The 13,012-nt window shown below is 35.3% G+C and overlaps 1 protein-coding gene across 1 annotated transcript; it reads left to right on the top strand.

Moving 5' to 3' along the window:
- Nucleotides 1–3,567: 3,567 nt before the first annotated feature.
- On the top strand, nt 3,568–12,759 carry LOC120339056 (uncharacterized). The gene has a single exon (XM_039407098.2). The coding sequence runs from the start codon at nt 3,641–3,643 to the stop codon at nt 9,875–9,877; it is 6,237 nt and encodes a 2,078-aa protein (XP_039263032.2). The 5' UTR covers nt 3,568–3,640; the 3' UTR covers nt 9,878–12,759.
- The last annotated feature ends 253 nt before the right edge of the window (nt 12,760–13,012 follow it).

The raw sequence follows: 13,012 nt of genomic DNA, 5'->3' as shown, positions 1-13,012 counted from the left end.
CTTTGTCATTGTTTTTTTTTTTTTCGCCTAACAATTCTTTTTCTGATCGGCGGAAAAATGTATTGCTTTGTCAATGAATTCTGGATGCTTTGCAGTAAGATGGCGTTTCAATCTCACTGCTTTCAGGCTCTCGTTGGCAAGAACACCGGAACAAACAACACATTGAGGACGTGACGTGACTAAATTTTTCGCTGTACTTCCACTTATAAGGATGGTTTGAGTAATGTATTTCTATCCGATGAGGGTGAGGAGATGAGTCTTTTGTCGGGCATTGATCCCCACTGATTGCAGACGCAAAGATGTTTGAAGGTTGTATTTTCCGCTCGCGGCTTTTTTGGAGTATTCTTCAGTAACCAGTTTGTCAACATTATTTGTGACTGAAACTACCTTTAAAATTCTTAACCCCACTAAATTTTGAATTTAACCAAGAATATCTTACAATAACAAATGTAACAGCACTCTAACTATTTAATTTAGAATGGACAAATCTCATCATCTGTCTTTATCAAGCAATTCCACACGGCTACTGCTAATCTCGCATTACTAGTTACTACCAAACAACACAATTGTCTACCTACGTAGTAGAATAATACCAATTAACAATGCAAACACGAATACGAGAATATCGGTCAGAGACCGAAGACTTATCGATCGAAAGTTAGGGGTCCACCAAAACAGCGCTCTCACTCCATAGTGACACCTTGTGTCCCATCACTAATTAATGAATAACTCGCTAATTATACGACATAATTCATCTAAAATCAATAGGGTTCTGTTCCGGCATATGATGAATGCGCATGCAAAATCTGGAGCAGATTCGAGCGCTTTTGAAACGTTTATTGTTTCTTCAAATTTTGCGCTTATGCTGATTGACCAATGTTACGGTGTATACTCGGGGAAACATCCATAATTATAATCAGAGATTTATAAAGTTGTTATACATGAATACGCTACACAGACGCGATGCTCATATTTATGAAAAATTTGGGTCGCGACCCCGTAGTTGCGGACCCCTGTGATAAAGTGTTATTTTGAAGTGCATATCATATGCTACCCAACATAAATGAAGTTGGCTTTTCACAACATCAGGAGTCGTTTGATCTATTTACGGTTTGATCGCAGCTGCCCCACAAAAAAAAGTTAGTCTACATAAGCGTTTCATCGCTCAAATAGGCAATGTTCCGCGATTATATAGTCACTTTGGTCTGGTCCATAACACCTGAACTTCTACAGTACTTGACACCTTGTGGTCAAGTTAGGTACGCTATCAGTGGATGTTCCTCCGAACATCGCTTCCTTGTTTAGATAGATGCCGAAGATAGTTATCTTAAGAACTCTGTAGTAGACACAAATTAAAAATAAAAATCTTAGAGAGCTACCCTAACCTTCGAAAAGCATGATAAATATTTTGCGCCCGCTCACTAATGCGCACAAACACACACATGTACACATACTGATATACTTACACAAATAATTAACAAGAAACACATAAACCAAAGTAATCTGGACTTTCGGGCATTTGTACTGCATTGGGATAGCCTAGTTGTCTGGTTATTCTGTTACCGGTATTGGATTGCGATTTGGGGATTCCGGATTTGGTAGGTTCAATTTATATTCCGTTATTAAGATCTCAATATCTATTAAGTGTAATGTAATATTGTAATAAATATAATGAAACAGCCCACATCTTGAAATCAGGAATTCGTGAAGTTGATATTCGAAAGTATTATTGTTCAGTACCGGTAGTTTGGTACCGTAGTGGAGCGTATGTCCAGATGCCTGAGTTGGTTTGTTAAAATAAAACAAAACAAAAAAATTTGAATAGGCCTATATATTACTGTATTACATTTTAGCTTGTTGCTTTTCGATGGGTTTTGGTCGCACGGAATTTTCATTGATTACTCTTTTCTTCTTTGCTTTTGTAATGTAAGCTATGGAAAAAAGCTTGATATAGACAATCATCAATTTATTGAGAAGCTTATGTATGTACAGTACGGCACAGTTCTTCGATGCCAAAAATAAGCCCCACATTGGAAGACATCAATTATAACAATGAGTGCCAAACCCTTCTTCATAGTCTTCATTCCATATCAGGAATCCGGCACTAACGTCACCATTAGATTCCTCTGAAAAAAATAATCAGATTTACTGAAGGAAAAAATTTACCATAGTTGTAACAAAAAAACGCAATGTTGCGATCGGCCGGCATGCCGTAGGCCCTCGTTTTAAAGACAAAAAAGTGTCTGTTTTAATAAACCAAATGTCAGGACATCTTGAAAACGGAGAACTGTGTCCTACTGCTGTACTGATATATCGTTATAATGGATGTTTCCGAACTTTAGAACTATTGCTATATAATCTTACCAACTGCTGAACTGTAGTACAATATAACATCTGCTAATGGCAAATTTAAGCTACAAATATAAGTTGTTTGTATAATTTGTATATGCTACTAAATTATATATTCAAAAAATATAATTTAAGATACCAATTTTATTATGCTTGAATATGGAATGGTTGATTGAAATACTTGAAAGTGGAATACGTTTAAAAAAAATGATATTCTATGTCTTTGTTGTATAATTTTTGTCTTACAATTTAATTATTTAAATCAATATTATCAACAAATCAAGGTTGAGGCAGTTCGACAAATAATAGAATAATAAATAAATATATGAATATATTACTACTGTACTAAACTACCGGTATACTGAAAGTATTGTTATGAATGTGGCTCAGTAGGATAGGATAGGATTTACATATTTATCCCGGGGGAGAGGAAAGCCGATAAGACGGCTTATCCATATGGCGAACCACGGCCTCTCGTCCGGTTACCATTCCAAGTCGGGTATGGGATTAGTTTTTACTGTATTGTTTGTTTTCGGAAGCATGGACTTGGTGGTGGAGGAAGCCGTAACCGACCAGCGGTTACGTGAACCACCCAACGACGGCGAGGAGTTCAGCAATCCTCTCGCACATAACCATCCCTGCATGGGATTCGAACCTGCGAACCCACGCAGAGTAATTAGAGGTGCGGTGGCGAGCGTATTCCTAACGCTTAGCCCGTTGAGCCACACCGCCGCGCGTATATTGTTGTTATATTCTCCAATTCATTAAAACGTTATTTTTGATTCATTGTTGACTCATTTCACAAAGCAATATAGGATTGAAGATAATTTCTACATTTCATCATACCAGTCCTTCTACCTGTAAAGTAAAAATACATTTTCATTCGCTGCCTTCCTACAATTATTGGGAAACTCAACTTTATTAAATTGATGATGGTATTGTACAACTTGTTTACCAGAAAAGCATGAAATGTCAAGCTGAAAATGTCATGTTTGAAAATGCTTTAACTATAAGGCCACAAACCTCTATATTTTTCTTGGCATGAGAGATGGCGACGGGGTATTCTTGCCTATATGAACTTTGTGAACTGGAAATAACTGTCTGTTTATATTTTGTTTATTGTAAATTCTGTGCTAAAAGCATATAACCATTGGATGAACCAATCTTGCTTCTATGATACCATTTTGAAGCTTTTGTTAACTTTAATAAACTTTATTATACTTGTATATATATATATAAACTGCATTAGAACATGGTTGTTGTTAGATAACACATTTAATGTAAATTAAAAATGTCGATGGCTGAACCCATCACGGTCCTGCTGCCTCAACCTGCTCCAGATGATGATTTTCACGGACCAGAATTTTCCAGGTTTTATGGCAATGCAGAAAACAAAAAAAAATGTATCTTGTGCACTGCATGTGGGCGAGAATTATTGCTCTCTATGAGAAGCAAAATATTTAAACATCCAGCATTGGAAGTGATTGTATGCAAAATATGTTTTGATTTCTACCATGCTGGAAAATTCACACAAGATGAGGATGGAATGGATGAACATTGTAAATGGTGCGGGGAAGGTGGAAATTTAATTATGTGCGATTTTTGTACTCATTCATTTTGTAATTATTGCATCAAGCGAAATTTTTCTAGTGAAGTTTTCACACAAATCAGAGATGCTCCTCAATGGCAGTGCTTTGTGTGTGATAAGTCACAAATTTTAGACAAAATTTTACAATGTAAAGATGTAATGAAAAAAGTTGATACGCCTGTGGAGCCACAAGTAATGGTAACCGAAAATAGCCAGGAAAGTAGAGACTTCAATACTTTAGTAGAGAACAATAAATGCCTGGATGAAATAATAGGACCAATGGAAACTCACTTGTCTCCATCTAATGTTAATATGAACAAGAATCAAACAAATGAGCAAATGAAAAAAGTAGATCCAATAAAAATTCGCAAAGAAAAAGAAAATTATATAGTGCATAGATCAGCTTCCTGTTCCTGCGATGAAAAATCACCAGTCAAAAATGAATCAAGGTCATTGTCAGATCCAGAAAGTAGTAGACAAAGTCCTTGTAAGCATTCCTATGTTAAAATAGAAAACATTGATGATAAACCATTTTTTTCAAACCTTAATGATATTTCCAAGCAAGATGAACCCATGGATGAAGAAAATAACAATGGTGCCGAATCGATGAATGAGCTAAAGAACAATGGTACCGATGATATAGAAGAGGGACTGAGTTCTGAACAACACAATGATCCTACAGTAACAATACATTCATGTCCTACTACGCAACTTGATTCAAATATTGAGGATGATAATAGTACATTGAAGAAAGATCAAAATTCAGCCATAAATGTTCCTTCGCCTTCAAGTCTTCCAAAACTTAGAAAAAATGTTGGTAAAAGAACCAAACCAGTAAAAAAAGTAATCGGTCAAAATTCTAATGAAGCAAATATTTCAGAAACTAGAAATGATGTTACAAAAAATCCGTCGAAGCAAAGTACATTGACATTTAAATCAAAAATGGAAGAAGCGGAAGAATGCCTGGCTCGCCTCGCTAGGATCATAAAAGAAATTGCTGCCGATGAAATATCATCAATTGGTCATAAAGTTTCTCGCTCCAGTTCACTTTCGCAGTATTCGAAGTTCAGATCGACTAGTAAACTGCTGAAAAAAGTTAAGTCAGCTTCATCAAAATTGATTCGAATTGAGCACGACCTTAGAGCTCACAAAACTAAATTGAGGAAATATCGTTCCAGTGAAGATTCTGGGAATTTAGATAGCTCGTCTGATGATGATAGCATGAATAATGAAATGAACAAACGAAAAGCACGCAAAAAAACAATTGGAGTTGGTAGTGAAACCACTGAAAATGACGAAACCCCTGAAAAAATGGAAACAGATAGAAGTGTGGAACAAGAAATATTTGAGGAAAATTTGAATGAAAGTTCTAGAATTGACCCAAACGAAGAAAACAATCAACCTTCAACCTTCAATCAGCCTTCAACCTCCACAGAAACATCTATGTTAATGAAAAACCCGAAAATAGTTTTAACTAAACTAACAGAAAACGACATATTGAAATTTCATAAAAAGGTTGATAACAATGTAGACGACAGTACTACTGATTTGGATACTGACAGCTCTAAAAATATAATGCGTCCTCGTGTTAATTTCAATACCCTGACTGCCACTTCAATTGGAAGTGATTCTGAATCCAATCCTCGGCCTCGTGTCAATTTTTCACTCAAACCAAAAATAGTCAAAAGTGGAAAATTACGAAATATGCAAATTTTAAGAGACAAAGAATTAAAAGCGGAAAGAAAAAAAAAGAAGTTGCAATTGACAGATGATGACAATGATTCGGATTCTGATTATCAAGTTGAAGATGAAGATTTTTTTTCCGATTCTGAATATGATGAAGATAAAGTAGATTTAAAAGGTGATGATGATAATGAAATTGCAATGCATTTGCTACTTCAAAAAATGCAAGAAGAATACGATTCACCAGATTCAGATGTTGATAAGCTATTAAAAGAGAATGGTGACATTGATACTAAAGATAGCAACTCGAGTGAAGTACATGAGACTGGGAATAATGAAAAAATAAACTCAAAGGCTGATAAAGTGAAAGAGAAAGTAAAAAAACATAATGGATATAGGCATCCACTCTTGGCTAAAATATGGAAAGACTGGTCGGACGAAAATGATGAAAATCCTGAAAATGGTAATAAAGTTAATTCTGATGCCAGTATGAATACTACAGATAAAAAGAGAAAAGCTTCGCATGAGTCTGTTTCCTCCAGTAAAAAACCAAGAAGAAAGTTGGAAATGACTGAAAACTCTGACCCCAATTTAACAACAGATTCTGAGCCTGATATTTCTCGCAAGACAAGGTCAAAACAAAATAGGAAATGTAAAAGGCTGTTGTCTGACAGTGATTCAAATTCTCCAAAACCCATCATTATTGACAGTGAAAAAAGTAGTGACAGTTTATCTGATAAAGATGATAGCACTGATACTGATGAAGAGATAACAGATATAAAGAAAAAATTCCATAAACGTAGACGCCGTTTAATAAAACAGTCAGAATCGGACGGAGATCCCAAAGTAGTTGATGAAAACACGACGGGTAGTTCACAAAAAACTGGCAGAAAAAACATAAGGAAAATTCTCGATGATGATGAAGTTAGTCAATCGACACAACAAGCCTCACTGGAAGAAGCTCAGAGAAGAAAAAGGCTGAAAAAAGATAGAGAAGGAAGCAAAGAGGAGGAAGAAGTAACTGTTATCGATGAAGAGAGTCAAAGTCCAGTTAAGAAATTAGTCACGGTAAGCCTGACATTATCTAAACAACCCCACGTTGAAGTTCATCGGCAAATTGTTCACAAGTTAAAGCCACATCAAGTACAAGGAATACAATTTCTATGGGATAATATAATTGAAAAAGTAAAAGATGCAAATTCAAAGCGGGGGAGCGGGTGCATTTTAGCACATTGCATGGGCCTCGGAAAAAGTCTTCAAACTGTTGCGTTTCTTCACACGGTGCTTATGAGTAAACACTTGCCTAATCTACGTACTGCATTAGTCTTATGTCCATTCGGAACTGTGAATAACTGGGTTGCAGAATTTACAAAATGGGTGCCAAATTCAAACAAGGATTATGAATGGAACGCGAAATTAAAGAGATGGATTCGCTCAGTAGACTATGAACACAAGTTTCAAAAACTTGTAGTATCGGATCTTCATTCTGTTAAAACAGATCAAGAGAGAATAGCAAAGCTTCATCGCTGGAAAACAGAAGGTGGTATACTGGTTGTGGGATATGGTCTATTCCGTACCCTCCTCAACGACAACAAACGTAAAACAAGTGAGGTTTTTGTTGAAAGCTTATGCAAGCCTGGACCTGATATTCTAGTCTGTGATGAAGGTCATATTCTGAAAAATGCCATGTCAAAGATTGCCAATATGGTTCAACAAGTTCACACCAAGCGTAGAATTGTACTTACTGGCACCCCACTGCAAAACAATATGGTTGAATACCATTGTATGGTCAGTATCGTAAAACCAAAATTACTCGGGACTATAAAAGAATTCAAGAATCGATTCATGAATCCAATAGAGAATGGCCAACATGTCGATTCGACTGAAACTGATGTAAAATTGATGAAAAAGCGGGCTCATGTATTACATGAACTTCTAGCGGGGTGCTTGCAAAGAAAAGACTACACATGTCTTCGCGCACATTTGGCACCAAAATATGAATACGTTTTAAGTGTTCGTCTTTCAGATTTACAGATACGAATGTATAAACATTATCTTACTTTGCACTCATCGAATGATGCTAAGCTAAGAAAAGGAGGCATATTTAAGGATTACAACAGATTGACGCTTTTAATTTGTCACCCAAGATGCCTTGTAATGTCAACAGATAAAAAAGATATCAAAGATAATCAAGATGATTTGCGGAAATTCATCAATGATGAGGAGGAAGGTGCGGAAAGCGAAGAAGAAGATGATTCATCTGATAATTCCGTCATTATGGTTAGCGACGATGAAATTCCATCATCACAAGAAATTAAGCCAAAAACACTTGAAGATATCCATGCACTTTCTGGTGCCAAACTTCGATTGTTTATTGAAAGTAAAAGCGGAAAAAAACCTGAAACCAGAAACAGAAAAAAACTTGTAACCTTGGCAACGAAATACCTTGATATCAATTTCTGTAAAACAGCAGAATTTGAGCAATCGCTAAAAATTAAATCGATTCAAGAGCTAAAAGCGATGATAGCTGAGCATGGGGAATCCATCAAGGGTTGTACTGAGAAATCTGATCTTATTAGCCTGTTAAAACGTGTAATCTTAAATGAAAATCAAGACGAAGAAGAATGGTATGTCAAGTTCATGCCGACTCAAGAAAAATTAGCTCATTCTATTTCACACAGCGGTAAAATTATGCTAATGTTACAGATATTACAACTTTCAACAGAAGTAGGTGATAAAGTTGTCATTTTCTCTCAGTCGCTTTTGTCTTTGGACTTAATCGAAGAAGTTCTGAAGTCTGAAACTAGTGATGTCTCTAAAGGACTCAAATCTGACAGTGGACCGTATTCAAAATGGCTCAAATATAAGGATTATTATAGAATCGATGGATCAACACCAGCTAATTTGAGAGATAGTTGGATATCAAAATTTAATAACAAAAATAACACGAGAGGACGATTATTTTTAATTTCAACCAGAGCTGGTGGTATAGGGATTAATTTAATCGGTGCCAACAGAGCCATTGTTTTTGATGCTTCCTGGAATCCTTCTCATGATATACAATCTATCTTTCGCATTTACCGTTTTGGTCAAACCAAGCCATGTTATGTCTATAGATTTATAGCTCAGGGAACGATGGAAGAAAAAATCTATGAGCGTCAAATCATGAAGCAATCTCTAGCATTTCGTGTGGTTGATGAACAACAGATTTTACGTCATTTCTCCGCCGCTGATGTCAATGAATTATATAAATTTAATCCAGCACCCAAACCTGAGAAATCAAATGACGAGAAAGACAATGTACCTAAGTTTGCACCACCAAAAGACGCACTTTTGGCAGCCATATTGAAAAAATCAGAACTTGTTGTAACATATCACGACCATGATTCATTGTTAGATCATCAGGTATCAGAGGAACTCACAGAAGCAGAACGAAGGGCAGCGTGGGAAGAATATGACAATGAACAACAGAAACCAGTGGACACGTCAACAAATCCTATGTTTGAATCTTTCAAAGTATTCTCTCCTCACCATCTCACACATTTTTCGGAAAATGCAAATAAAGTGCTATCTCTAATAGAAAAGAAAATGGTACAATTATCTAAAAATTCTTTCGAAAGTATATTAGTTGAAATACAGATGAAGAATCGTACTTTCAAGCCAGAAACTGTTTCCAAACATGCGACGCAGAAAAAATTAGATGATCATATTCTACTTCGTCGTTTGACCGCTCTAAAAAAACTTGTCACGTCCTATCAATATGAGTCAAAAAGATGCCTCGCTCAAAAGAGATCAATAGCACCACCACCCAGGCCCAGTTCATCCTCTCAACCTAGGTCATTTCTTAACCCAGTTTCTTCAGCCAATCCACAAATCAACATGAATGGATATGTTCCTCGAGCTAATGCGCCAAGAAGGTTTACACCAAATACCATTCCTGCATCCACATCAAGGCAATCTACACCCACTACAAGCTTTTCAAGATTTACACCTCCATCTATGAATAATACTAATATGCCACGACATACTAGATATACAGTACCACCACCACGCCCAACTGTACCACCAAAATGGAGAATGCAAGGAAATTCGACATATACTGTTCCAACTACAGCTCAAACAAGATATACTAATCCGAATAGACCTCGGTATAGACCCAACTATTCAAATGCCCAACAGAACTACAGACCCAGTTCGAATGTAAGAAATGCTCAAAATTTCAAGCCAAGATATACGGTGCTCAATCCCAGAAGATAAAAATATATTGCGCATGTGAATTCTTCAAAAAAAAACTATGCTTTCTTTTATTATATACCACCTTCATATATACTATCAACTCGTCCAGCATCCTACCCAAGTTTTTTAGGAAGCCTATACCAAAAGCTTGAAAATAACAAGATTGGTATCTGAACTAGAATCAAGGTTTTCGAAGCAGAAAATATTGATGTTCTTTGTGACTTCCTTGTATTATTTCATCATTATTCATCTTTTTTTACATTTTTGAACAAGTTTTCTCAAAGGAAAATCCAGAACCCTCAAAGCTATTTATGTGCTTATCTTCGCAACAGATATGCCAGTAGATATGGAGCTCGAAATAATTCAACGGGGGAACAACTGGCTTAGTGTATAACTTTCTGAAGGAGAAAAATTTTTGCATGTTTGCAGTGGCGTAGCCAGGGGGGTGGTTTTGCGGGTCGAAACCACCACCCCCCCTTTTTGATATGTAAAAAAATAAAATCAATTTTCTGTATCATAGATAGCAATTTTTCGTATCTTGAAATGCTTTTTAGACCCTAAAGACCAATAAAGACATGCATATTCCAGCGTCCATCGGCCTCGCTAGCTGTTTCGACCGAACTTGGCAAATAAAAATTTCAGAATTCCCCCTTTGAAAATTTCTTGCTTCGCCCCTGCATGTATGAAAAAGTATGAATTTCACTAAAAAACATTTTCTATTCAAACATATTCTAATTCCATTTTTCCAATTTCTTCTAAACACTACCTTTTATTTTGAATATTATTTTTTCAAGTTCGTTTCAATGCGTAAAAAATGACACAAGGTCTTTTTCTAAGACCAAATTGGATTGGTAGACGGATGGAAGTAGTCATTAGCCATTATGGTTATTGCTTTCTTTCCATGGATATAAATATTGTTTGGTGTTTTTATTTCACAGTTCTTAGACATTGTTGTTTGCATTATTTGTTTTCTCCATGCCACTTGTACCTTATGTAATTTTCCTTTTGCACCGTCCGTAAATTAAAAGACATATTTAAATTGTTGCTAAATATGCATTTTTTTTTTTGGGAGTCTAAATTATCATCTTAATTAAAATTTGTGTATTATTTGTCTCATTTTGCTAGAAAATTCAACAATGATAAAATATTTAGATATGAAAATCTCCATGCTCTGTTTTCTGCCTGAATTCCAACTGATCTTAAATGGGCTTTAGTCTAGGAGCCTCTAATATTTAAGGAGCTACCAGAATCCTTAAATCTTCAAATTCATGTCACCAATGTAGTGACCGTAGGAGTTTGGGTGCTCCAGAAGTAACTATTTTTTTTCGCTGACTCCACATCAAGTTGTGTAAATGGACAGAAGCCCATGGGCAGGGGATATATTCGCTTGGCTAACACAGACAGTCCTCGAACTTGTAATGAAACTAAAATAAGGAAAATCAGAATAAAATTATGGCTTAACCCTAGCCTGGTACGCATACTATGGGAGTACCAAAATTTGTGTCGGACATGTTCAGCTTTTGACACCAGTAGCATGCTGAAGACTACACCATTGCACCCACTCATGTGTTACTATGTTTTCATGACCTTTCTTGAAATGTCTCACGCCATCATTATTTTTCCCTGCTATATACACACATATTATTTGTTTTATGATTGTATATGTACCTTGTCATACATCACACCCAACCAACTGAGTGTATCATCTTCGCATACTTCTTTTTGGATTTTTAATATCAAGTAATTTATTCTGCAAAGCTTCCTAATAAGCATCCCTTCATAATAAACTCATATTTTGCAGTGAATCGATAAACAGAGCCGGATTTTAGCTTTATCTAATAACTGTTGTTCAATTTGCATTTTACACATATAGTTTAAAATCATTGTTTTAGAACTGCTCATTATTGGTGTATGTGAGTTTCAAATTATAGTTATCATTCGACAAAAATGTAATTATTACCTATGTTCCCAATTTATAGTGTTCTCTCATTACTTCCATTCTTTTCTTAGGGTTATAAATAGTAAATTTTTGTTATTTTTTGAGGTATCGATCCAATGATCATTTAAAAAATGTGGAAAATTATTAATTATTTGAGAGAATTGCTCACATTTTGAGATAATTAAAATTCAAATTAGAAAGCTTGATTGAGTAAATATCTTGAGTTGACTATGTTTTGATTACCAGGAAATCCTTTAAATAAACTTAATTTATTATAAAAATTAATAAATCTAATAATGTATTACTGCTACAGAACTTTTTGAAACTGCCTTACTACGTGGAAAACTTGTTTTTCATGCCAAAATCTCATTCATTTCATTCAGATTACCTTATAGCCCGCGCATTACTGCTGGTGTTGATTCTCTTTCTTTGTAGTTTATGCCATGTCAGTTTTTATCTGCATTTTATTGTCCTTTTTATCAAAAAAATGATTTGGAATGAGCTATAAATGTGTATTATTATTCTCGCAACTTAGCTTGAAGCAGTGTTGTAATCCCCCGTGGATTCGTATATTGGTACAATGTTTATCTGGGGGGATATCAGCTTTTTATTCATTGAGCTCCTACTGATCTGCGCAAATTCTCTGGATTATTATACATGAACAACAGCTTCCTATAACATGACATAAAGCGCTGCATGTTTTTTGTTCATTTCAAATCTTTTTTTTTATGACTGCCCGTATCTGCCTATTTATTCTCCTTCGTCTTTAGACAATTTTATGTATTGCCATTTCTATTTGCATGGATATTATGTATTTATAGGCATTTATTATAATGACAATGGAAGTGCTTTGGCAGTTTTTTGTACAAATATTTTCAATTCCTTTCTCGCTAGATTTGTTTTTCATGCTCGAATTTAGTTAAGTCATGCAATATCACGCTAATAATGTTGTTCTTTTTTTTCATATGTAGCTGTATCTATTACAATAACATAACAAATTTACAAATGATGACCGGATTTAGTAGAATTACATCTTTTGAGAAAAAACTCGACAAAGCAGATAAACTCTTCTCTCGAATCAACCAAATTCTTGAAAGTACTTCCGATGAATATTCTAGCAGTGATGATAATGAGGAAAACAAGCCTAGAAAAACTCTAATCGATTCTTGTGTGAAGTATCATCTTGCTAATGAATTTTTCAGAAAAGTAAAAAGCAG

The sequence above is a fragment of the Styela clava genome, chromosome 9 (assembly GCF_964204865.1).
Source record: "Styela clava chromosome 9, kaStyClav1.hap1.2, whole genome shotgun sequence".
NCBI lineage: Eukaryota > Metazoa > Chordata > Ascidiacea > Stolidobranchia > Styelidae > Styela > Styela clava.
This window is presented reverse-complemented; position numbering and strand designations above follow the sequence as displayed.